The sequence below is a fragment of the Phyllopteryx taeniolatus genome, chromosome 8 (assembly GCF_024500385.1).
Source record: "Phyllopteryx taeniolatus isolate TA_2022b chromosome 8, UOR_Ptae_1.2, whole genome shotgun sequence".
In the NCBI taxonomy this organism is placed as follows: Eukaryota; Metazoa; Chordata; class Actinopteri; order Syngnathiformes; family Syngnathidae; genus Phyllopteryx; species Phyllopteryx taeniolatus.
Window position 1 is genome coordinate 11,308,189 of NC_084509.1, and position 26,143 is coordinate 11,334,331.

The 26,143-nt window shown below is 42.0% G+C and overlaps 2 protein-coding genes across 4 annotated transcripts in view; one reads left to right on the plus strand and one right to left on the minus strand.

The window, feature by feature from the left end:
• The first annotated feature begins 3,714 nt into the window (after positions 1-3,714).
• Positions 3,715-9,303, plus strand: LOC133482688 (uncharacterized membrane protein C3orf80). 2 transcript variants are annotated; one of them, XM_061783090.1, is made up of 2 exons: positions 3,715-4,029; positions 6,121-9,303. In XM_061783090.1, the coding sequence occupies exon 2, from the start codon at positions 6,825-6,827 to the stop codon at positions 7,497-7,499; it is 675 nt and encodes a 224-aa protein (XP_061639074.1). In that variant the 5' UTR covers positions 3,715-4,029; positions 6,121-6,824; the 3' UTR covers positions 7,500-9,303. The 2 variants fall into 2 exon arrangements, with proteins under 2 accessions (XP_061639074.1, XP_061639073.1); XM_061783089.1 differs by having other exon boundaries at positions 6,622-9,303.
• Positions 9,304-11,379: 2,076 nt separating this feature from the next.
• The window catches only part of ift80 (intraflagellar transport 80 homolog (Chlamydomonas)), an 80,896-nt gene continuing 66,132 nt past the window's right edge, over positions 11,380-26,143 (minus strand). For both annotated transcript variants that reach the window (XM_061783088.1, XM_061783087.1), the window contains 7 exons: positions 24,387-24,522; positions 24,152-24,299; positions 20,216-20,387; positions 14,799-14,888; positions 14,478-14,650; positions 14,258-14,381; positions 11,380-12,303 (listed from right to left, as the gene is read on the minus strand). In XM_061783088.1, coding sequence (XP_061639072.1) covers positions 12,193-12,303; positions 14,258-14,381; positions 14,478-14,650; positions 14,799-14,888; positions 20,216-20,387; positions 24,152-24,299; positions 24,387-24,522 — 954 coding nt within the window. In that variant the 3' untranslated portion in view covers positions 11,380-12,192. The remainder of the gene's footprint in view (positions 12,304-14,257; positions 14,382-14,477; positions 14,651-14,798; positions 14,889-20,215; positions 20,388-24,151; positions 24,300-24,386; positions 24,523-26,143) is intronic.

Below are 26,143 nucleotides of genomic sequence, written 5' to 3' on the forward strand. Positions count from 1 at the left end.
TTTAGTCATTTGGGGACCCGTGGCTAACCCAATCAAGGGGCCTTCCACATCCGTGTACTACACTGACAAACGTTTTGCAGTTACATCAACACGGGGCCTATTTTCATAGATGGCGCATCTGCGGTGGGGCGCAAAAGCTAGTGTATCCTGAGTTTCGTGCAAGCACTAGGGTCGCTGCGCGTTTGCCCATTCGGCAGACCGGTCTGCAACAAGCCAGGTGTTTCGGTGCAAAAAGGGTGTGGCCTTTGAAATGTTGAGTGACAATTTGGTGGCAGAAAGTCAGTCTAAACTTATACCTGCTGAGACTACCTCTAAACTTGGCGCAGCTGGTCTAACGAGATTTTTGTGAATTTTATCGAGGCACAGACAGACAGTTTCTGAGGTCCGCGGACGTGTGGTGGATGTCAGACGTATTCCATTCATAAATATGTAAACAGTAGGCATTAAACCGGCGTGGTGGACGACTGGTTAGAGCGTCTCCCTCACAGTTCTGAGGACCGGGGTTCAATCCCCGGCCCCGCCTGTGTGGAGTTTGCATGTTCTCCCCGTGCCTGCGTGGGTTTTCTCCGGGCACTCCGGCTTCCTCCCACATCCCTAAAACATGCATGGTAGGTTAATTGAAGACTCTAAATTCCCCATAGGTGTGAATGTGAGTGCGGATGGTTGTTTGATTGTATGTGCCCTACAATTGGCTGGCGACCAGTTCAGGATGTACCCTGCCTTTCGCCCAGAGGCAGCTGGGATAGGCTCCAGCGCACGCTCGCGACTCTAGTGAGGATAAGCGGTACGTAAAATTGATGGATGCATGAATTAATAGTAATAACTAGTTTTACTATATTTATATTGAAGTTGAATTGTTTTCCCTCACACTTAACATTTACCTATATTGCCTAATGGACCAGCCAGCACAGCTTCCCCTTCCAAGACTATTTGCATGTCTAAGTTCTTTGTCATCACTGGTATCCATTTGTGGTGGAAGAAAACACAAACGTAAAAAACATAAATAAATAAAAAAGGTTCATCCAGTCTAAAACAATATGCTGAAGTCTTGCGAGATTTGCCAAAGTTTCACATAATGATGAAGTTTTTTTTAAACTTTAGAGATTTATGAAGAAAATGCTGATCGCAGCGAATAAAGAATAAATTAACACATTGAGCGAGCATTTACATTGGACATTTACTTCTTTGGTTATGTTCTTCAAGGTTCTACCAACTCTTGGTCCTCAAGGGTGATGCTGCACTACAATGTGAATCCAGACACTCCGCTAATGGGGGGGATTACAGCCCACATGGCAAGGACTATTCATTTTTTATGAGACAGGCAGATCTGTTGGCGCCTTGTATCACGGGGTTTGACTCTGCTGTGGCCACCAGGCATTCTGTGAAGGTATAAAGTAGCCTGAGAGTGGCCTCCTTCTGTGGCCGAATAGGAGGCCATATACTCAAGTACTGCGGTTAACACGAAGTAGGAACGAGGTCTTACTGTTTTGTACGCCACAGTCTGAATGCACTTCATATTAACGGGATTTCAAGAGGGACAGTTAAGATATCAATGCAGGGCAGCATGGTGGGTTAGTGATTAGCATGTGATTAGTGTTCGAATCTCAGCTCAGGCCCTCCTGTGTAGAGTTAGCACGTATTCTGTAACTACCCATCATGATTAGGGACTCTCAAGACATTGAATTGATCGCAACTGGACAGTGTGTTACAGTCAAGTTGCGATCGATTCAATGTCCTGAGAATGAAATGACCTGGATGAAGGATAAAATTCACAGGTATGATTAGGGATGGCATAAGCAGCCGTGTCAAATTCAGAAACAAAAGTGAGTGGGAAAACAATTTAGGCAAACAGGAAACTAGACAACATCCTCTAGCCAGAAGCTGAGCTGCACTCTTTGTTTTTGGACTTGGCACGTGGCATCTTACACTTACTTGTTACACTTTCAAGTATGTTCAATGTGAGAACCCTAATAATCACTCTGTCATACATCCCTGTGATTGTTATCATTTTTTTATGAGGAATAACTAGTTTTGAACAGAAATTAAGGAAAAATTGTGGCAAGCTTTGACGACCCACATAAAATGACGCAGAGGGCCGGATCTGGCCTGTGGGTCTTGATTTCAATTTGTGGAGTAGAACTAAACTGTACCACACATAAGTGTTATTTACAATATTTTGACCCTAAAATCTATTTGAACCTAAAAAAAAAATAGATTTTTGTTTTTGTTTTATTATTTTGTTTTTTTTCATTCATTTTTATTCTACAGGTGTATCTTATATAGCAGTCTTGTGGGTGCATTTAAGGTCAAGTTCCAAAAGTGTCAAAATTACAGTATTCACACTCTGTGCTTAAGTACAGATATTCTGGTAAAAGTATTAATTTAGCACCCGTATTTAAGTAAAAGTAAAAAAAATTAGACTGAAATGTACTTAGCAGGCACGGTGGGCCGACTGGTTAGAGCGTCAGCCTCACAGTTCTGAGGACCCGGGTTCAATCCCTGGCCCCGCCTGTGTGGAGTTTGCATGTTCTCCCCGTGCCTGCGTGGGTTTTCTCCGGGCACTCCGGTTTCCTCCCACATCCCAAAAACATGCATTAATTGGAGACTCTAAATTGCCCGTAGGCATGACTGTGAGTGCGAATGGTTGTTTGTTTCGATGTGCCCTGCGATTGGCTGGCAACCAGTTCAGGGTGTACCCCGCCTCCTGCCCGATGACAGCTGGGATAGGCTCCAGCACGCCCGCGACCCTAGTGAGGAGAAGCGGCTCAGAAAATGGATGGATGGATGGATGTACTTAGCAACAAAAGTAAAAGTTTTTTTTTACTGTCACCTACATTTACTAGTTCTACATTATCTAAAGAACTATGACTCAATCCAACAAACAGTGTAAATACCTTAGAATTGGAGTAATATGCTCTGACCTCTTTGTTCTGGTCAGAACCCGAGCTCCAGCATTGTGAATGAGTTGCAGCTGTTTAATGCTCTTTTTAGGAAGTCCAGTCAGAAGACCATTACAATAGTCAAGTCTACTTGAGATAAAAGCGTGGATGAGCTTCTCCTGGTCTGCTTGACACATGCAAGCCTTCACTCTGGATATGTTCTTCAGATGGTAGTAGGCAGTTTTAGTAATTGATTTGATATGACTGTTGAAAGTCAGGTCGGAATCTATCAGAACACCAAGATTTCGGACATGGTCTTGGTCCATAAAAATAAATCAATACAAATAAATGAACCACGCCCGACACTTGTCTGCAGGACACAGACGCAGGAACGCACACACATGTACACACACACGCACTCTCTCTCTCTCTCTCTCTCTCACACACACACACACACGGACAGGTTTAAAAATAATTTGTGGTGACCTAATAACCTGAGGTTGAGTACAGAGCATCTAGGTGAGGAAAACCCCATCACAGGAAGCCGTCTGCAACAGCATCGGACCATAGACCATAGGCACAGGCCACCCGGATGGAGCCCCCAAAGTAGCACCAGCAAGCTGCACGCGCTGCAGTTGGGGGTCTCACGAGACAGGATCATGACCACAGCCCACTGTAAATCCCGGTGCAGAGGGCTCCCTCTGACGAACCACTGTAAATAGTAAAATATTACTAAAACATATTAAACAAACCTAAAATATAAATCCTAAAACAATAAAAAAAATAAGAGCATCAATAATTGATCTAAAGGTATGATATAAAACAGCATAAGGATTTTGTCCTCAAATTAATAAGAGAAAAAACAACGTTTTTTATTTTATTTATTTAGAAATAATGCTCTTTGGTGATAGCACACGCTTTGGCATTTACAAAACGTAAACCTCGGAAAAATCGGTCGAAAAATGAGCAAGTTATGACTTAATTTCAATGCCCATGCATTGCTTGTGACGGGAACATCGACCTTCCTAACATGGTCGCCACGTAGGTACGTCGGTTAGCTAGGATGCTACAGCGCGCTAGCGTATAGTCTTCATATCCATTTTCTCAACCCGCTACACACATTTGCAGCTGTGTTAACGCTAATGACCAGGTAATGCTTGATTTACAACCCAAACAGAATCCATGAAATGACAGTTGACCACACGGCGACGCTTCAATGCCTCCTCTTGAATTGCTCTATATTATGTGTCGGCACTACTCGGCAGGGGCTTGTAATGGTGCGTACTGCGTAGCTATTAGCTAATAAGCTAATTAGCCACTTGGAACTATCGCTAGCTAATTGAATAGCAAAGTGTTTATCTTATGCCAAGATAGGGCGTGTTCATACGTGGTGTTTTTTTTTTTAAGTATGAGGCAGAAAAAGAAGTTGGCATGCCCTGCAAAAACTCAAAATCTTACCAAGAATATTTTATTTCTAGTTGAAACAAATTAAAATTATGCACATCACATAAAACACAAAAAGAAAAAAATTGCCAGTGGAGCATTAAAAAATGACTTACTCCCCTGGCAACCTGTTTGCGTACTTATTTCAAGTAAAAAATAGCTTGAAGCAAATGAAAATTGACTAAAAACAAGATGATGTGTCTTTTTTTTTTTTTTTAAAGATTTTGAGTTTTTGCAGTGTGGGTATTTATTTTTAGTTAAAAAACAAAAACAAAACGCTGGCCCTATTAGGTCGCTTTCATTGTCATAACTACATGCGCTAAAGCTAGTTAAATGCTAGTTTACGACAGGAAATCTTATGAAACACTGTTTGCAAATGTATGCTTTTCAAAAGATGGACATACACTATTTAAAAAAAAAAAAAGTCAGCCAAGTGCAGGTGAAAGACTATAAAAAATACATTGAGTTTGTCTTTGTTTCTTTTTTGTGTGTAGTTGTTATACTGTATTGACTACATTTCCAACAGTGTTGTCTATTACTCAAAACAAAAGGTAAACTTATAAACAACTTATTTGTTCTTTAATAGAGGTAGAGACTAGGCAAAATATTTTTAATATTACTTTCCTCGGAGATGAAATACTCATATTTTATTCATAATGTTACAAAAGGTCTGTGCTTTTCTGACAATAAACCAGACTTTTATAATGTATTGAATAAATAGATAACAATAATAATAATAGTAATAATAATCATAATTTATGATGATGATGATTATTATTATTATATTGGTGGCGAGGCTAGCCCTGTTTTGGGATGTCCACCAAATGGTCTTTTTCAAGGTCTAAAAAGTTCGATCAAACTTCAGAAGCGTACTTTCCAAAATTAGGTCTTGGGCTCAGCCCACCCAAAGTACTTGACCTAGACTCGCCCCTAGTATAGAACCACTGGATAATGTTTGGTTGCACATAGAAACACTAATAATGCGTGCTAAATAGTACCCAAAAGCAGTTGCCCATGAACTGCACAGAACTGTATTTGATTTATGTAGAACCTTTATTTTTGTTTTTAAGAGTGAATTTTCATTAATTTTCCGTATCGCTTATCCTCACCAGGGTTGCGGAGCCTGAACACCCTGAACTGGTCGCTAGCCAATTGCAGGGCAAATATTGACAAACAACCATTCACACTCACATTCACACCTACAGGCAATTTAGAGTCCATTATTAACCTACTATGCATGTTTTTGGGATGTGGGAGGAAACCGGAGTAACTGGAGAAAACCCACTCAGGCATAGGAAAAACATGCAAACTCCACACAGTCGAGGCCGGATTTCATCCCGGGTTCTCAGACCTGTGGGGCAGACGTGCTAACCAGTTGGCCACCGTGCCACCTACTTGTTAAATTATTTAAAAAAATATGTACAGATGCAAGAGAATTTATGAAAATAATACAACACGTGGTGGAAATGTGTTGCCATACTCACATGATGGCTGGCAGGCACGGAAATTGAGGTACTTAACACACAAAATGCAAACACTTCCTCTGTGATCTCCTTGCTGCTGACCTTCTTGCAGCATTCAGTAGGCTTCCCTGCTGGACCGGAAGACAAGCAAACATTTTAGTGTTGTCACTGAAGCTTTGAATGGAGAACGGATCGGGATATTCTACAACTGCCCTCCTTTTCCACACGTAACCACGACCGCCAGCATGGCCGTCACCATCAAACTCTTCTGGGAAAAAAAACTAAATTATTTGTGTATCCATCCATCCATTCTCAACACCAGTTATCCTGTTCAGGGTCATGGGGCAGTGGAGCCTATCCCAGCTGACTATGGGCGAAAGGCAGACTACACCCTGAACTGGTCGCCAGCCAGTCGCAAGGCACATATCGACACGGACAACCAGTCGCACTCACATTCACACCGTCACTGAGTGGGACCTGAACCCACGCTGCCTGCACCAAAGTCAGGCGAGTGTACCACTACACCATCAGTGACCTTTATTTATGTATTATTTTTATTTTCTAAACTGCTACATTTGAATTCCCCCTCTGAGAATCAATAATTACTAAATAATCAAAATCTGTTTTGACGAAGTAAGGAGTAGAAAGTATGCAGTATTCAAATGCAGGGTATAAAAGCAAAAAAAAAAGATACTTGAAAAGTACAGTATGTGTTCTTCGTTACTCCCACTACTGCCAGTTTCAATGGCACGAATGTGTATTTGCACTTGGAAATGAATGTGAGATCACACCATCAGATATTCATGATCCTCATCAATGATCCACTCCAATCACAGAGGTCTCCCGGAGAGGAAGAGGAGGAGGAGGAGGAAGGAAGAGGATGGTTAGGAGGATGAGAGAGGGTGGGTGCACCTGCTGTCCTGTGCCTCGCTGCAGTGAGAGTCAGACCAGAACACTCAGCTCGGAGAGGAACACCTGACTTTCACACTGCACGCTTACCAGAGCGGGGTCCAGAACCACAACAGAACACCCAGCAACGATGCCCCGTCAGTGCGGCGGAGGCAGCGGAAGCAGCGGCACCCTTTTCTCGGCGTGCCTCCTCTCTGTGTGTCAAGCCCTGCGGAGCTGCGGGGAGGTCCAGTGCGCCGATGGCCAACAGTGCTGCCCGCCCATCGTCGTCGGGAACGGGAGCGGCAGCAGCGGTGGCGGTGGTGGAGGAGGCTCGACGGTACGCTGCTGCAAGCTCCCAATCCACATCTTTTTCGACAACGTGGGGTGGTTCACGCGGAAGTTGTCGGGCATCCTGATCCTGTTGCTGCTCTTCGCCATGGGTTACTTTATCCAGCGGATCGTGTGCCCCCGACCGCGCCGCCACCCGCACCAGGACCGCGGGGAGGAGCCCTCGCTCTTCCACGGCCACGCGTCCGCCTCCCAGGACTCCCTGCTGGACCGTTACCCCGAGTGCAACCCGGTGGACTTCGCCTCGCCCAACCTACCAGCCTACGACGAGGTCAAATATTTGCCCACGTACGAGGAGAGCATGCAGGAGATGCACCGGGACCGCTCCGATGACAACTTGCTGGCCGAAAACGAGACGAGCGGTCCGGGCAGAGGCAGGGGGGCCGGGCCGGGGGCTGGAGCGCACAGACTGGATGTTCTGGAAAGGTTGGGAGGGCAGCAGCCCAGCCCAAGGACATCTCGGAACTCTGTCTGATGGAAACCACGTGCATTTTAAGACAAAATCCTATTATTTTACTTTTACTCTCAAGTGCAATTTTAACACCGAATGTTGACTTATAATAAATGAGACTACAAGAAGTACAATTGCTTTTTGTATGCAAATAAGCACTCAGGCGATATGTAAATGAGGTGATAAAAAAATTTCTTTGTGTTGACAGCTGTAGTTTAAATCAGGGGTGTTTAGTTAAGGAGTCACATTCACCTGAATTTTTGATCTCAAGTGGGCAGGGTCAGTATATTCGTCATCTATTAAGATATATAAAGACTATTCAAAAATTTCTCATTGTTTATGTGCAAATATAATATTTTTCGAAAAATATTCACGTTTATGGAATATTATCCCGTTACAAATCATATAAGCAATCTGAAATTTCTTCTAAAAAACTATTTCAACAGTATTATGAATCTTTGTTTTCATTTTCCCCATGTGCAATTCAATTTAATTTTTAATTCAAAGGTAACAGAAAACAACAAAACAACAAGATTTAAACAAAGATAAAACAAATTAACTCACCATACAAATTAGTGGGAACTTTTCAGAAAGAGGGTGCAGTTGTCTGCCTACCTTGTAAATGTTTATATAAAAATACATATAAGTTGTGGAAGTGCATGAAAAAAAAACATGAAATGGTTCCACCAAACCAAACTCTTTTGAACTGAAGCTGTTGACAATTTGCAAAATTCAATGTCTTACATTTTTTTCTACAGTAGGTATTAATTTTTGGCATCCTTTTGCCTTCACAAGTACATCAATATCAGATGTCATTCCTGAGTAGCAGCCAATTTCAGAATGTCATTTAAGTGGTAAGTAGTCATGTACGTGGTCATCATTGCGACCTCCAGTGGACAGAATTAGCAACAACAGCTACTTTTGTTGCCAAATTGTAGTTAATTTGCTCTCTATCCCCATGGCCCGGATTGAACCCCCCATTGGACCGGTTCTGGCCCGCAGACCATACATTTGATATTGCTGTTTTAAATCATATTAAGTTGTACAGTACTCCAACACCTCAAACGTAGGTGCTTAATGCTGCAGACCTTCTTGTTTTAAGTATCACATTTATGTGTAAAAGGGCTTTCCCCCCCTCAGGAATCGATCCAACTTCAATTTCACTTAAAACTGATGTCTGCCAAAGTGAACACTTTTAAAGTCTTCTGTGTCTTATCCAGGGAGGGGGGGTGTTGTTCATTCATTCTGCAGGCATAGCTGCATAATGAAATATGAGGTGACCTTTTTGTAATAATCCAAAAACTACTCTTGACACCACATACATCACAATGCCAGGATTAATGTCCTGTTTACGTAGATTAAAAAAGCAGGAGAATGACATTTACTTAAAGTGAGTCATGCATTTAAAAAAAAAAAAATTTCTTCTAAAAGAACATTTCCCAATTAGAGACCAGTCTGGCTGCTTTTTCAAAGCTGTGCAAAGCGGAGTGTGATTGCGGTGGCTCGTGTAATCCAACACTGGCCGACCATGACTGATGGCCTTGCTCTGCCAGAGAGAAATCTGTGGGTGGATGGGGCTAGCACTTAACAGCACAAATCCATGTTTAGAACCCACTTAAGGGTCAGATGAGAGGGGACTGACCCCCGAGAAAGTGGTGGCCGTTTTACGAGGCGTAAAGATGTGTGAATGCTGAGTGACTTTCTCGCATGTGAGACGGCCTGAGCGCTCTCAAGTTGCCTACATGAAATTTTAACTAAAATCCTCCTCAAATTAACTTGTAATATACTGAGACACATTAAGAACATACTACGAATGCAGACACAAAAAAGTGTGTGAAGAATGTGATTTAGTTCCTAGGAACCAGTAATGATTGAGACCTTCTAGCCTATTAACCATGAATTAAGTGGAGGGGCTCTCAGGATATCGTGTTTGTATTTTAGTAGTTTGCTAATGTCATTAAAGTACTAAAGTACTTCACAATCTAAAACAGCCCCCAATTATGGTCATTTACACACACTATTCCATGTCTTGCTCCGTTTTGAGGAGGCAGCCCTGTCTCATGCCAGGCGTGTGGCTTTGGTTACCATGACAACCGGGTGGGGGGGGGTGTTGCTACTCTGTGAGCGGGTTCTCAATGTGGAGTTAGAGAGGAAAAAAAACAGAAGTGTCTAAAAAATAAAATAAAAACAGTTTCACTTGTGGAGGCACTTACAGAGACAACACTTCATACACCTGTCAATTAGTGTGTATCAAGAATGTGACAGTTATCAGAAGCCAGCACTGTTAGCCATCGTTTGAAAGAGGTTAATCTTCACCCACATTACCAGCTAAGTAAGTCATGGATGGAGAAAACTGGTGGGGGGTGGTTATTATGTAAATTATTTTAATTCTGAATGGCTTGCTCACACACATTTTCAAATGTTAATTACACAACCAAGAAAATCATTTACTTGGTTGCTGAATTTCCCACATGATGGATGGACTGAATCTATACAGTATCATGAATGAATGCCGACTGCAGTTCAGCACCATTTTGAGAAGCTTTATGGTCGTCACACTGCTCCAATGCTGAGTACAATTTGCACTATCTGTGGCAAGTTTCTCAAAACAGGTTCTGTTGTTGACAAACCACACAGTGGGAGGCCTGCTACTACCGCCACTGACGAATATACCAAACACCTAGAGCAGGCGTTCATCAATTGGCGAGCAATCGGCAAGGGAATGGTTACCCTTACAAAAACTGCACAGGCCAAGCTGTCAAATGCTGATTGCCTTATGTCTGTCCGAATGATACAAAATAGAAAAAAGGGTATAGTGACTTTTAGGACACCATGTATTAAAGCTGCAAAGTAAATTTTCCATAATGTCTCTTCAAAACTAGAGGCCAAGCTGACAGTGTTGCTGTAATAAAACAGCAAATTGTCACAAAAAGAGACTCCTGTATAATAGAATAGGTTATGAAGGGGCGAGTAAAGAAGAGAATTTGGCCCAAAGCAGCAGAGCAAAAGATGATTGTCATTCGTTGATATTCCTACACTAATTTACTCAACTCCAGAGGTTTATTTCAAGTAGGGCGTTCACATTAGAGGTTTACATTTAATGTACTTTTTCATTCTTGGTTTCTATCAATAACGCAGTGCACAGGAAGGCGGAAATAATTCTTCCACATTTACAGTTTGCACAAGACACACACAGCTGTAATAATAATATTATGTCTGTTGTATGTTTTATTACAAGTGATTTATTTCTTTCATTATCCATTTGTCATGAATTAGTTTGTTTTAAGAATAAAGCTACATATTTATAAACCAACCTCCTCTTCTGGTACTGTGTGCTACAGAATAGTAGAAGGGAAAGTATAAAAAAATGCGCATATACAGCTATCAGCGTCCTCACCTATGGCTATACTTAATTACGGTTACCTACTGTTGTTTTTCAGGAGGAGGGAAAAGGGAGGACTCTATTTGAGGTGAGGCTTTTATTTCATTAATTGGATGACACATTATTAATTAAGGCCTGTCCATTGGAGATCATTATGCTGATATTCTAATCTAAACCACAATAATGTTGTTTACTGCTGCTATTTTCTTGAAATTTCTGTTTATTATTATTATTTTATTGAATCATCTTTTTTTGGGACACTCAGCATGCTCAAAAGTTAGAAAAAAAAAAGCATGTTTCATTAATCGACATGAAATTGGATGGACAGGGAATAAAGGACCCATGCGCAAAATTGCACCGTAAATCGACCATTTTGGCTTGAAACGGCCATTTTGAGGGAATCCAGGGTACACACTTTGATGAAGTCCAATGAGGGAATTCGCCCAAATTGGAAGAAGGTATATTAAACATGATGGCATATACCATCTAATACGGGGACAACTTAGTAAGAACTGACACATCTGTTGTTCACTGTTTCTTTTATGTTTTTGTAGAATGTATCGTTTCTTGAATATAATCTGTAAAAATATCTATCATAAACTATAAACACATCACAAGCACTACTTACAGGCAGATTATACAGACTGTTAAAGATCAACAATGAGTCTGAAATATCTGCTATGATATGACAGGAAGGCCACATGTTTGTTTTTTTTTTGTTTGTTTTGGTTTTTTTGCTGTAGAAATGTCACAACTATGTGCAAATGAAATGTGCAATTGCCCTCCTGTTGCCAGGGCCTTATAATGAATACAATTAATTAAAAATGAAGCTTGCGGCACGGTGTGCGACTGGTTAGAGCATCTGCCTCACAGTTCTGAGGACCGGGGTTCAATCCCCGGCCCCGCCTGTGTGGAGTTTGCATGTTCTCCCCGTGCCTGCGTGAGTTTTCTCCGGGCACTCCGGTTTCCTCCCACATCCCAAAAACATGCATGGTAGGTTAATTGAAGTCTCTAAATTGCCCCTAGGTGTGAATGTGAGTGTGAAATTGTTGTTTGTTTATATGTGCCCTGCGATTGGCTGGCGACCAGTTCAGGGTGTACCCCGCCTCCTGCCCGATGATAGCTGGGATGGGCTCCGGCAATCCCGCGACCCTTGTGAGGATAAGCGGCTCAGAAAATGGATGGATGGATGGATGGACTTACAGAAATTTTTTTTTTTTTTTTTTTTTTACATTTTGGTTGGTCTCTCGACCATCTTGTTCGGCAACATTCACAAAGAATGGGATTCTTGCTTTTACTCTTTTTTACAAGGGAATCAGAGGGGTCCTCTTGACATTAACGCCGCTGGGCCAAGCTGCTCCTGACAGACGCGTTAGCAGCTTTCTCTCTCTCTTTGGACAACTCCATCTCGATCTTGGCTTGAATTTTTTCCCAATCCACTTCCACCTGAGAGAAAGACAGAAGACTCAGAAATGTCAAGAAAAGCTCCTTTCCTCAGAAGGGCTGGGGAAAAAATAAAATGGCTAAGTCGGCGCAAAAATGTCTTCTTCGAAGCAAACTCTGACCATGAAGACAATGATGAAAAGCATATTCACGCTGCTCGGAACCATGTTTGATTACTGTCCATGTTTCCGCATGGACATTTGTTGCAGACGCACACAAGTTATGAGCTCCCCAACATCACAGACATGTAGGCACGTCGGTCAGGGCTGGTACACACAAAGAGTTTTCTTACTCTTTAAATATTTTTTATACATAAAGTAAAAAAAAACAGCCATTTAAAAGTTTTGGTCATCGAGTGTGGTGTGTGCCGAAAATCTCAACACAGCACATGACGCGCAAAGATTCTGTTCCACCAGCGATCTAGAAATCTCACGTAATCACACGTGATCTAAAAAAAGTGAAGAAGAAGAAACACTTGCAGATACATGCCGATGTTTCGCAAGAGTTCGCGAAGGTTGCCGAAGCCGAGAGGTTTGTGAAATGGCAATGTTCTCAAAAACAGCTTTGGATGGAAAATACTTCTTGCCGTCTGGGGAACCCACTTTTATACAAAAAAAGACATTGGCTGAGACGTCTTTGTTTTCATTTACGTTCTTTTCCGGGTTCATCAGTCTTGGGTGCGTCTTTGATCGGCTACATTCTGTTCCACGTCACCATTCTTGGGCGTCATGACTTGGGAGAAGTCGGCGTTCCCCACACACAGTAAGAGTTTTGGTCGTAAATATTGAACGCGTTCATTATTTAAGACTGTCGGCCTCAACCTGTTTTGGGACCTAAAATAAGTACAAATCTAATCTGAACACGTATCAGATCCAAGAACAATCTTATAGGATAATTTTACAAGACATAAGATTGTCTGGCGTTTGACGTGCTTGGTCGGGAAGGGACAGAATCGGTACAAAGACTGTTTTTATGTGTGTGCCGCAGATATTATGCTGCATTCCAAAAAAGTGGGAAATCAGAGTTTTCCAAACTCTGACCATGAAAAGTGCACTGAAACGCCACCCAAGCTGGGAGGTCCAAGTCATTAATTCGGAGAAAAAATATCTATCCTGACTTCACCTAGTTGCTTCAATCTGACGTTACTCGACAATGGCAACCCCCATGGAGACATAGATCATGAATATGAAAACAATCTACTAGATTATAAAAATATATTTATCTATCTTTATTTAGTTAGTCGATATAACTTCACGTACCACAACTTGATTTGTACTAACTGTATGAGGATATGCCGCTCCGCCTACGTAAAGTTATTCAGTGGAATGGATGAAATGCTTATTTTACATCCGTGATTTTTCCTCCTCTATTTTATTGATAGATGCTGTAGGTCAAAATTTTTTTGGAAGAAAAAACCCCCCAAAAAAATCAGCAATCTTTGTTGTTTACATTTACCTGGAAGGCTTTTGAGGTCGCAACTGATACAATACAAGTGGGATAAATCCCACTTTTCTGGAATGCAGCATTCATGCACAACTTTCACACGAGGGCTGTCCGAAGTTCTCAGTGTACAAAAGTAAAGTTTTCTTTTTTTTGTTGTTTTTTTACTTATTAGCCAATGTAATATACCCTACAATCACTAGTTATGACTTATAACGTACTGTAACCCTACCACTTCTAGTTAGAACGTACTGTATTGTGTTGATAGTAACAGCCCTATTGAATTCACAGGGGACTGAATTGATTTGTTCTGGCGCAGTCCAGTTGCGATCGATTCAATACCCTGAGAATGCCAGTATGGAACTGAGTGTTTGTGTCAGATTGCATGTGTAAACCGTGAGTGAAAAGCTTGCAAACGATGGAAGACTGTTAGAAAAACTCCAGTTAAACTGCACGTGATTGCTGCCCGAATCAATTAATGTGAGGCAGCAAATACAGAGAGGCTGTTTTCGCTTACCCCTTGAGCGTACTGCAGGAACCTCTTATTGGTCTCCTTCCTGCCAAATGTCTGCAAGAACTTCTCCCTATAGGCGAGCACAGTGTCTACATGGGTCTTGTGTTTGACTGCCAGCTCCAGCGCCCTGGAAACAGACCAACATGCATCTCTTTACCTTGAGCAAGGCTACATCTTGCATGCACACGCACACACAGTCGCACACACACGCACGCTCCTGTACCTCTCCCAGTTAAACAGATCAATGTTGACTTGTATGGCCTGGTAGATGAGTCCAGCTTGTAACAGAGTGGCCTCAGCCTCCTGGACTTGTCCACTGAACAGCAACAGGTGGGCCAAAGACGACTCCTTGGACGGCTGTTGCTTGATAAAGTTGATGTAATGCACTCGCGGTAACTGGGAGGCGGACGAGGAAGGGGAGGGGAGATGATGTGCAGCAGGAAACAAGCAGATAAACATCCTTGCGCAGCTCGCCCACTGTATGTTCATTCCAGAGTCGCTTAAAAAGCGCTCCATTGACGGATCCATTAACGGATGCTCTTACCTCTCTAATGGCAGCGTAGGCCATCTCCGCTGTGGTCAGCTCTTTGTTGGCTATCGCCATGGCAGCCAGACATGCCCACAAAGACTGCTCCTGCACACACAAGGAAGTGTGATGAAACCATCAAATGTTAAACTTCAGTTCTACTCTCAATGATACAGTTTGGAACCCCTGATCTAGCTTTGTAAATGTGTGGCATCTGAGCAACTAAACACAAAGTTGCCCTCCGATGAATTCCACAAAGAAGAGAATTGTGCAATTGGACAAAATGGAGGAAACCCAGCATGTTGTGTTCCTTCGAGATAACGTCTGTTATAGGTCCTTTCCAGAGGTGGGAAGTACTTTGTTACTGTACTTAAGTAGATATTTCAGGTATCTATTGAGTATTAACTTTTCGGGAGACTTTTTACTTTTGCTCCTTAATTTGTAAACAAGTAGCTGTACTTTCTACTCCTAATATTTTAAAACCTTCTAAAGTTAGCAACGACGCGACATAAAATGCAGAACGCCCAAAAAACGGAAGTCGGAAGCCGGGTGCATTTGATCATTGACAAGGTAGATACGACACTGCCCTATGAGCCGCGTGCCTACGGTGACACTAAGCTAGTGTTGGCGCAGTCCATGTAGCTAAGCTAGTGGGAGCATTCCAGGTTTGTGGACGAGATGCTCTGAAACCAAAATAATAAGGATGCCTGCACATTGTGCTGCGTACGGTTGCACACACGTCGTACAATCACAACAAGGGAACGCCGAACTGGGAATAACCTTTCACAGGTACAAATATTTTTTGGCTCTTTTTTTTAAAAGTGCCTGCAATGAATAAACCACGTTAGTATCTTAGAAAGCTAGCTTGTTGAAGTCTGGCTCGCAGGCAGTAAATTATGTCACGATTGAGTATTAACATATAATACTTCCAACACAATTATTTGTTCACTGTCAAAAAAAAAAAAAAAACGTAAAAAAACCTTAACTGAAAATAGCCATAAGTTCCTCATTTTCGGCTAGTTTCAGTCATGACGTCTATTGTATTTCACAATATACAGTGACGTTAAAAAGTATAGGCCCCCTTCCCAAATTCTTAGATTTTTGCCCACTTTAATGTTTAAGATCATCAAACAAATGTAAATATCAGACAAATATACGGTCACCTCCAGAAGTATTGAAATGGCAAGGTTAATTCCTTTGTTTTTGTTGTACATTGAAGACATTTGGGTTTCAGATCAAAAGATGAATATGAGACAAAAGTTCAGAATTCCAGCTTTTATTTCATGGTATTTACATCTAGATGTGTTCAACAACTCAGGACAGACCAGCTTTTGTTTGAACCTACTCACTTTTCAAGTGAGCAAAGTATTGAAACGTGACTAACGGGTGTTTCTAGTTGTTCAGGTGTTGCCTTTTAAATTGATTGCTTAAACATTAGATATTGCTTGTTTTTGGCTTTGGGTTTCCATTTGGCTGTCCCTCTGATGAGCTCAGTTCTAATTTTATCGAACCTGGTCACTCCTAGACCGAACCTCAACATCTTAATTTCCTCCACCTCCAGCTCTGCTTTCTGTTGTCTCTTCAGTGCCACTGTCTCTAATCTGTACATCATGGCTGGCCTAACCACTGTCTTATAAACTTTGCCCTTCATACTAGTAGAGACTCTTCTGCCACCTGCTTGGACCCATTTCTTCACTTCCTTACCACACTCACCATTGCGCTGGACTGTTGACCCCAAGTATTTAAAGTCCTGCCCCCTTGCTCTCTCTTCTCCCTGTAGCCTCACACTTCCCCCTCTGCCCCTCTCATTCATGCACATATATTCTGTCTTAATTCGGCTAATCTTCATTCCTCTGCTTTCCAGTGTATGCATCCACCTTTCTAACTGTTCTTCCACCTGCTCCCTGCTTTCACTGCAGATCACAATGTCATCTGCAAAAATCATGGTCCACGGGGATTCCAGTCTAACCTCATTTGTCAGTCTATCCATTACCACTGCAAACAGGAAAGGGCTCAGGGCTGATCCGTGATGGCAGTCCCACCTCCACTTTAAACTCCTCTGTCACACCTACAGGACACCTCACCACTGTTCTGCTGCCCTCGTACATGTCCTGTACTATTCTAACATACTTCTCTGCCACTCCAGACATCCGCATGCAGTACCACAGTTCCTCTCTGGGTACTCTGTCATACGCTTTCTCTATATCCACAAAGACACAATGTAGCTCCTTCTGACCTTTTCTGTAATTTTCCATCAACATCCTCAAGGCAAATAATGGTATCTGTGGTACTCTCTCTAAGCATGAAACCATACTGTTGCTCGCAAATACTCACTTCTGTCCTGAGTCTAGCCTCCACTACTCTTTCCCCTAACTTCATTGTGTGGCTCATCAACTTTATTCCTCTATAGTTCCCAGAGCTCTGCACATCACCCTTGTTCTTAAAAATGGGAACCAGCACACTTTTCCTCCATTCCTCAGGCATCTTCTCACCCGCTAGAATTCTGTTGAACAAGCTGGTCAAAAACTCTACAGCCACCTCTCCTAGATGCTTCCATAATGCTGATGCTGTTCGAAGAAGACAGAGAAGAAATGTACAGGACATACCACAACATGCAAACCACTCATCAGCAAAAAGAATAGGAAGGCCAGATTGGATTTTGCAAAGTAGTACAGAGAGGAGCCACAAACGTTTTGGAACAAGGTTTTATGGACTGAGATAAGATATCCCTCTACCAAAGTGATGAAAAGACCAAAGTATGGAGAAAGAAAGGACCTGCTTATGATCCAAAACATAAGCTCATTTGTGAAGCATGGTTGAGGTAATGTCATGGCTTGGGCTTCTATGGGTGCTTCTGGTACGGGCTCCCTAGTCTTTATAGAGGATGTAACTCATGATGGTAGCAGCAGAATTAATTCTGAAGTCTACAAAACCATTTTGTCTGGCAATTTAAAGAACAATGCATCCAAACTAATCGGGAGAAGCTTCATCGTGCAACAATGACAGTGACCCAAAACACACTGCCAACAGAACTAAGGACTTCATCAGGGGCAAAAAGTGGAAGGTCTTAGACTGGCTAAGTCAATCACTGGACCTTAACCCAATAGAGCATGCATTTTACCTCCTGAAGACGAGACTGAAGGGAGAAACCCCCAGAAACAAACACAAACTGAAAGAGGCTGCAGTAAAGGCCTGGAAAAACATTTCAAATGAAGAATGCAACAGTCTGGTGAAGTCAATGGGTCGCAGGCTTGATGCAGTTATTGCAAGTCAGGGTTATGCCACCAAATATTAAATGTTATTCACTTTAAGTTAATTTAATAATGACTGTTCCAATATGGGCGGCACGGTGGCCGACTGGTTAGAGCGTCAGCCTCACAGTTCTGAGGTGCGGGGTTCAATCCCCGTCCCCGCCTGTGTGGAGTTTGCATGTTCTCCCCGTGCCTGCGTGGGTTTTCTCCGGGCACTCCGGTTTCCTCCCACATCCCAAAAACATGCATTAATTGGAGACTCTAAATTGCCCGTAGGCATGACTGTGAGTGCGAATGGTTGTTAGTTTCTATGTGCCCTGCGATTGGCTGGCAACGAGTTCAGGGTGTACCCCGCCTCCTGCCCGATGGCAGCTGAGATAGGCTCCAGCACGCCCGCGACCCTAGTGAGGAGAAGCGGCTCAGAAAATGGATGGATGGATGTTCCAATATGTTTGCTCACTTGAAAAGTGACTGGCTTCAACCAAAAGGTGCTCTGTTCTGAGTTGTTTAACACATATAGATGTAAATACCATGAAATAAAAGCTGGAATTCTCAACTTTTGTCTCATATTCATCTTTTGATCTGAAACTCAAATGTCTTTAGTATACAACAAAAACAAAAGAATTGACCTTGCCGTTCAAATACTTTTGGAGGGGACTATATTTGTCTGATATTTACATTTGTTTGATGATCTTAAACTTAGTGGGGAAACTATGCAAAAATATAAAAATTTAAGAAGGGGGCCAATACTTTTTCACAGCACTGTAGGTGGAAAACTTCAAGCTATGAAGTTTATCACAAGCTGACTGCACAGACTAAAGTGGTGACACATTTATAACTCATATTTGAATGAATGTCGGCATGGTGCGCTTGCATTTTGAACGTCTGACAGACATTTTTGTCCAGTGTTGTCTCTTCAACAAAAACACGCACACATCTTGTGATGTTTTAGTCATCAATGACACGTTTAGCTCATCACCGTCACGTTATCCTCCTGAAAAAAAAAACTGTTGTCAACAAAATCATTTCGTCATCGTCTATTGATGAAAACAACACTGGTTTAAAGAGTATAGGAGGGTTGAAACTATAAAAACCTTGATATGGTCTATCGCACATTTTCACTATTGCGGGTGGGTCTGAATCCTATCCCCGTATTAGACAGGTTCACTGTAAATTAGAACCTCCATTATCAAACATGATATTTTCACAAGGAAATAGAACCAATTTCATTCAGGGAGCGTCGTAATCTTAGGATCCCCTTTACGGCGTTCAACTTTAGATGTTCCAATGTATTACACACGCTAAAAACACAAATTGTGTATATGCGCTCTGTATTACAGAGTTGCTCATATTCCGGAAAGCATCACTTTCATCATGCTGGAAGACGGTGAAACACATGCCAAACAAAAAATTTTTCACGCAACACTTATGAACGTAAACAAATGTGTCACCACCACATTAGTCTGTACAGCCGCCCTCATTAAAAATGGAGCCCATCAGCTGGCCAAAGTCACCACTGTGTATTCTTCCCTTTAATCACCATCCATTACCACGACAAACGGCTCTAACGAAAAACCACCAACTGGAAAACAACACTGTCATCGCCCGCCCAAGGTCACACAAATCAAACCAATTGCAGATGAGATTGTATGTGACTTTGGTGTGTGTGGGTGCCAGCTTGTATGCATCCAAACAGCGGAGGTGAACCTTTTCGATAACTGTGATTCTGGGAAAAACTGCTGTGCCACGAAACTCTTTCCAGAAGTAGAGCTGTGGGGAAGGCTTTTAAAACCTATTTCTTCATCCCATTACTGCTCTTGCTACAAGACACCCAGTTCTCCGAAGTTGTGGTTATTCTGTCAATCAAAAATAACAACAACAAAAGTCTCAGCCTGTGGAGAGCCATACATGTATATAGGGCCGTCTGTATTTACGAAGGAGCTCTAGTGGGACTAAATGTGGCAAATGGTGTCACCAGGCTAATTGAAGGCTAATTAAAGCCTGCTGGTCTGGGCAATAAACTTGTCTGCTACCTTCTCAATTCCGATTGGCTCATACCCGAATGCCCCCTTGAGCGTGACACACCACAGGAAGCCCAATGTGCAGGATATGTCACATGTGAAGAGAAAAGCTTCCTACTGGGGAAATATATGCCGTTTTCACCGAAGACATTCAAAATCTTACCTTGGCAAAGCGGCAGAGGCGAAGCGCGTCCTCCCAGTGTGCCGAGCTGCTGTATTCGTGTAGGAGCACAGCGTATGGAGGCACGCTGGTGTACAGCAAGGAACCGTCTCTTTGGCGCAACCGCACCTTTGTGTCCACATAGCTCAGAATGTGGGGTGTGAGGCTGAACTCGCTTGGAAGTGAGAGGAGGGGACATGTCAACACAAACTGTAGTTGTCTGCTCAAGGGCCTAATTTACTAAGATTTCAAATAGCAGCTGCTAAATTGTGTGTTCACTCGAACAGATTGTGCGAGCTGTTGGCAAGTGTAAAAGTGGTGGAGATTTCTATATTTAAAAGAGGGATTTGCGCTTGGGGTCGCTCTGATGGTTTTCAACACGGAAAATTTTGGGGCGCGCCGCAAGCACAAAATGAAGTTGGAAGTGATGGAATTGGAAGTGTTACTAGAAGAGGCAAACAAACATATTACTGAGTTACAGAAAATAAATCCATTGCTGGGGAAGCCAGCAACTGCATAAAACCCTTGCTTTGTTTGATTTACTCATCCCGAGTGCGTGGGAATTGGATGTGCAATATCTGCCCATTCTGTGTAATACTGCGTTTCAAATTTGAGACAGCACACCCAATATACTGCACGGACAGAGGCCATCACCAATTGTCACTAATTGTCTTTGACGACAAAGATCTGGTCTCCCCGTTGCCTACCCATAAATCATTTTACACTTGAGACTGTGTGTCCCGGGATGCACATGTCATGGAACAATGAGTCCCAGCCCTGCAACTTATCATCACGGAATACAGATACAGTAATCCTCTGCTACATCACAGTTCTTGCTTCGCGGTCCTGCTATATTGCATATTTTTATTACAATTGTTACAATTGTTGTCTTTTATACAGTTTGTACAATATTTTGTGATATCCATTGCTCCTGCTCTCTCTCAATGTATTACACGTGTTTCGGGCTGCCACGATAGCAAATTTTTTGCGATACATTTTCCCAAAAACTTTCACGATAAGTATTGTTGTTATTGGTTTATGCCACTGATATAATGATATTAGAGCATAATAAAGACTTGTACACATCTTACAAATTCTGTCCTGGTAACCAAACATATGAGGACAACTATGTAATGTTCTCTCATTTACTAAATAAAAGTTGGGCTGCATTTCACAATAAGAACAAGTAAGTTATACGTTTTCAAATTAAGTGCTTCACTTCGGAAAAATATTTTAAAAAAGTATAAATTTCCCCTTTTCTCTTCAAGATGCCAAATATTGAGAGAACAATGAAGTCTCAAACAATTTGACATATTTTAATTTAACAAATCTGAACTGAATTGTTTTAGAGGTTATATTTGTTCAAAACCTTAGTTTTGTTTCATAATGGCATTTCACATACATATGTAATTTTAAAAAGACTCCCAGTGGGAAGTTCCCACCGAGAAGTACAAACAAAAATGACTCTTGCCCATTAAGCGCCATTTGTTCCAAATGTTCTCTTCCTTTGTCAGTCATTTTCTGATCTTTCTCCATCTTTAACTCAACTTACTCTCTCTCTCTCTCTGCCCCTCCCGCCCTCCCTGCCTCCCTCCTCTGTCTGGACTGCACGCAGTCAGTGATTTCAGTGATTACCGCCTTTGATGCAGATTTGATTGGCTGAAAAGGTGGCGGAACTCATGTGCTTGGTCGGTACAGTTCATCACTAGCGTGAAGCCGGTAATATGTTGCGCCACTTAAAATGAAAGCGTCTTAAATCATAACCTTTCTTTATTGGTTATGGTGTGGGTCCGTTTGGGACTGATTCTGTGTCCGGATGTAGAACGCAGTCCGCCAGTTAGTGGCCTCTGTTTCAAGCCACAATCAAGCGAGCCAGAGCGAGCTATTTAGCTCCTTAGCACACTAGCTAGTTAGCCTGTGGGCTAGTGAACGTAATCAATAGCTAACGTTACCTAAAATGTCCCAGTTGTTTGCATCTATGGAGCCAAAGCCGTTCCGCAAGCGGCTCGCTGCGTCATACCGGGTGTTACCACAACAATTAAAATGTATCTTGTCTGGGAAAAAAAAAAAGTCTACTGTATTTATGGAACGATAAACCGCTCTACTCTTCCTCTGACTGGCTACCACCAAGAGAGGACTCGTACTTTTAGTGAATAATGATTCACTGAGGCACTTGAGCAACACACACAGTGCGATTAAATAGTATTGGGCCCCTTCTCAAATATTTTGCATAGTTTCCCCACTTTGTTTTAAGATCATCAAACAAATATAACCCAAATGAACTTAAAATGCTGTTTTTAAAAACGATTCAATGTTACCTTGCCTTGTGACAAAAAGAAAATGTCAAATCATAAATTAAAATTGTTGGTTAATTTTCAGTGATCACAGCCTGGAAAGGGATACAAAAGCCATTTCTAAAGCTTTAGGATTCTAGTGAACCATAGGAAGAGCCATGACCCTCACATGGAGTAAACATGGAACAGTGGTGAACCTTCCCAGGAGTGGCCGACCTACAAAGATTACTCCAAGACAATAGTATGGACTCATCCAGGAGGCCACGAAGGAACTCGGACAACTTCTAAAGAACTGCAGGCCTCCCTTGCCTCAGTTAAGGTCAGTGTTCATGACACAACAATAAGGAAGAGACTGGGCAAGAATGGCATCCATGGCAGACTTCCAAGGCGAAAATCACTGCTGACTAAAAAGAACATAAAGGCTCATCTTACTTTTGCAAAAAAAAAAAAATAATAATAATAATAATAATAATAAAAATCCTGAACGACTTTTGGGAGAATATTATATGGACTAACGAGATGAAAGTTGAGGTTTTTGGAAGGAGTGTGTCTCGTTACAGCTGGCATAAATGTAGCACAGCATTTCCGAAAAAGAACATTATACCAAGCATAAATGTAGCACAGGATTTCAGAAAAAGAACAGCATATCAACAGTCAAACAATGATTGCAGGCATCTGGAAAGGACTCATTTTTGTTCTTGTGTTTGTGACCTGTTCTGTGAGACACTCTGTTTGGCTTTTTAAAGTATGAAAGTATTGATTGACGGATTTAAACATTTGCTTGTGCAGGTTTTATGATGCAGACGGTTTCATTCGCATTTCCTAAAGATTTGACCTCAGAGCACCCTCTATCTACATCTGAAATACCTTAAAAGCTGTCCAGTTTTCTATTGTCATTTATTATTTAACCTCACCCTTTTTTTAAGATGGAGTAATAAAATAAGAAATTGTGATATTTAACTTTGTTGCTTAGTGTCCTTGTACAACTAGTAACAACAACCTATTGGACGGACGAGCAAGTGGTGACAAAAGATCACTAACTCTCATGGACTATTATATTACATTATACGTTGGTTTAGTAAAGGCATCAGCTCTAATGTTACAGAATTTTATCACACATTACTATTGTGTACTTGACAACTGTAGGGGGAGCCCATGAGCAAAAAACAAACATCCATCCCATCCATCCATTTTCTGAGCCGCTTCTCCTCACTAGGGTCGCGGGCGTGCTGGAGCCTATCCCAGCTGTCATCGGGCAGGAGGCGGGGTACACCCTGAACTGGTTGCCAGCCAATCGCAGGGCACATAGAAACAAACAACCATTCACGCTCACAGTCATGCCAATTTAGAGTCTCCAATTAATGCATGTTTTTGGGATGTGGGAGGAAACCGGAGTGCCCGGAGAAAACCCACGCAGGCACGGGGAGAACATGCAAACTCCACACAGGCGGGGCCGGGGATTAAACCCGGGTCCTCAGAACTGTGAGGCTGACGCTCTAACCAGTCGGCCACCGTGCCGCCAAAAAAACAAACAAACATTCCTTATTGCAGCTTTAACTTACAACCGAGTCACTTATCTTTGTGGTAACAGTCACTTTTCACTCAGCATTAAAAACAACAAAATATTTAAAAGTTTGTGTCTTACCTGCCATCCTTTATGTAAAGTGTTTTGGGAAGCAGCTCCTTGTCGATGAAGACAGCACTGGGGTAGTACCACACAGTGAGTTGGTTGTCCTGAACACCACACAGGATGTTAGCCACATTGTTCCAGGCCATGCTGTGAATCATGCTACCTACGACACACATAGTTTAATCTTATAAGTGGACGAAAAACAAAACAAAACAAAAAAAAGGTCAGGCAAATTATGTTAAATTCTGACCGATTTTGCAGATTTTGGGCTCACGTCCGAGGTACCGCACAGAAGTGAGGTAAAGGTCGCGGTTTTTGTCGATCAAAGCGATCTTCCTTTCGGTGGAGGGACCGCACTGATCCAGAGCTATCTCCACCACTTCCAGCTGCGCACGGAGAGAAAACACACTCTTATGGAAAAAGAAGTGAGGGACAGAAACAAGACATACATTTGCACTGTGACCTGTAAGTCTTGCAGAGCGTGCGTCTGTGTATGAGATACACACATACACAAGAGGCATTCAGGAGGTGTGTGTGTGAACCTCTTTAGGAGCCAATGTGTGTGCGCACATGTGTTTGAGGTCCACGCCAGCTGGCTTCAGCTCAGTGCGCTGGAAGACAACGCCACGCTTACAGCAACTACTGCTACCTCCACTTCTTTTGAGCTTTACTCATTCTGTCCTTTCCTCCCCTCCCCACTCTTTCCCATACAATAAACCCACTCTATCAATGTATGTTTAATATAGTGGAAATACAGTGTGACAGTATGATTTATGACATCAAAATGAACGAGGAGCAACACAGTCTCAATACAATGATTTACAGAAAACACCGGTAGATGTTTTCGAGGGGGTAACAGGCAATGAAAAATAATTTCAAATAATAAGAGGTACACACTTACTGGCCATAATATTAGTAACACCTGTACATTCTAATAAGATCCAACACAATTTTAAGGTGTAGTCAACATGCAGAAAATATTAAAAAAGTATATCCATCCATTTTCTGAGCCACTTCTCCTCAGTAGGGTCGCGGGCGTGGTGTAGCCTATCCCAGGTATCATCGGGCAGGAGGCGGGGTACACCCTGAACTGGTTGCCAGCCAATCGCAGGGCACATACAAACAAACAACCATTCGCACTCACATTCACACCTACGGGCAATTTAGAGTTGTCAATCAACCTACCATGCATGTTTTCGGGATGTGGGAGGAAACCGGAGTGCCCGGAAAAAACCCACGCAAGCACGGGGAGAACATGCAAACTCCACACAGGCGGGGCCGGCGATTGAACCCAGTCCTCAGAACTGTGAGGCAGACGCTCTAACCAGTCGTCCACGTGCCGCCAAAAAAAGTATATAAAAAGGTAAATTATTAATGTAAATTAAAAAAGCAATAAGTATTGAAGAATGAGGTGGCTGCTGCCTTGATAATTGTTTTTTTTTTTTTTAATTCATTGAATCAAATAAATAAATAATCATATTTGAGTGCTGTATTTCTCAGTGCGTTACGAGTACCATTACTGGTGCATGAACTCTATCTAGTGGTATGTGAATGAATCACTGCCTAAGTACAGTTCCATTGTATTTAACTTTTAAATCCAATACATTTGCATTTATTCTCTAAGAACTGTTTGTTTCTAAACATTTATGTACAGTACATTTTAATTGACAAATTTTTCCATATTTAAGCACAGTGTTAATGTTCAAGCTGCATGTTACAGTGTCTTATGAATACACTTTTTAGGAATAAATCCTCTGTCTAGTTTTTGATGACCACTTAGGCCTACAACACTACTGTATTATAACGTTGGTCATTATGGTGGTAACTGAGCTAAAAACATTTTAGGTGATACTTGGTGTAAAAAGTTTGAGGACCACTGTTCTAATAAATACAACCCCCGTCTTTACAAAGACACTTGAGCACAGTTTTACACTGTCAAAGAGGTGTTTACAATACTGAGTCACCATATGCTTATCATGGGTATAGTTTTCTGTGGTGTAGAACTAC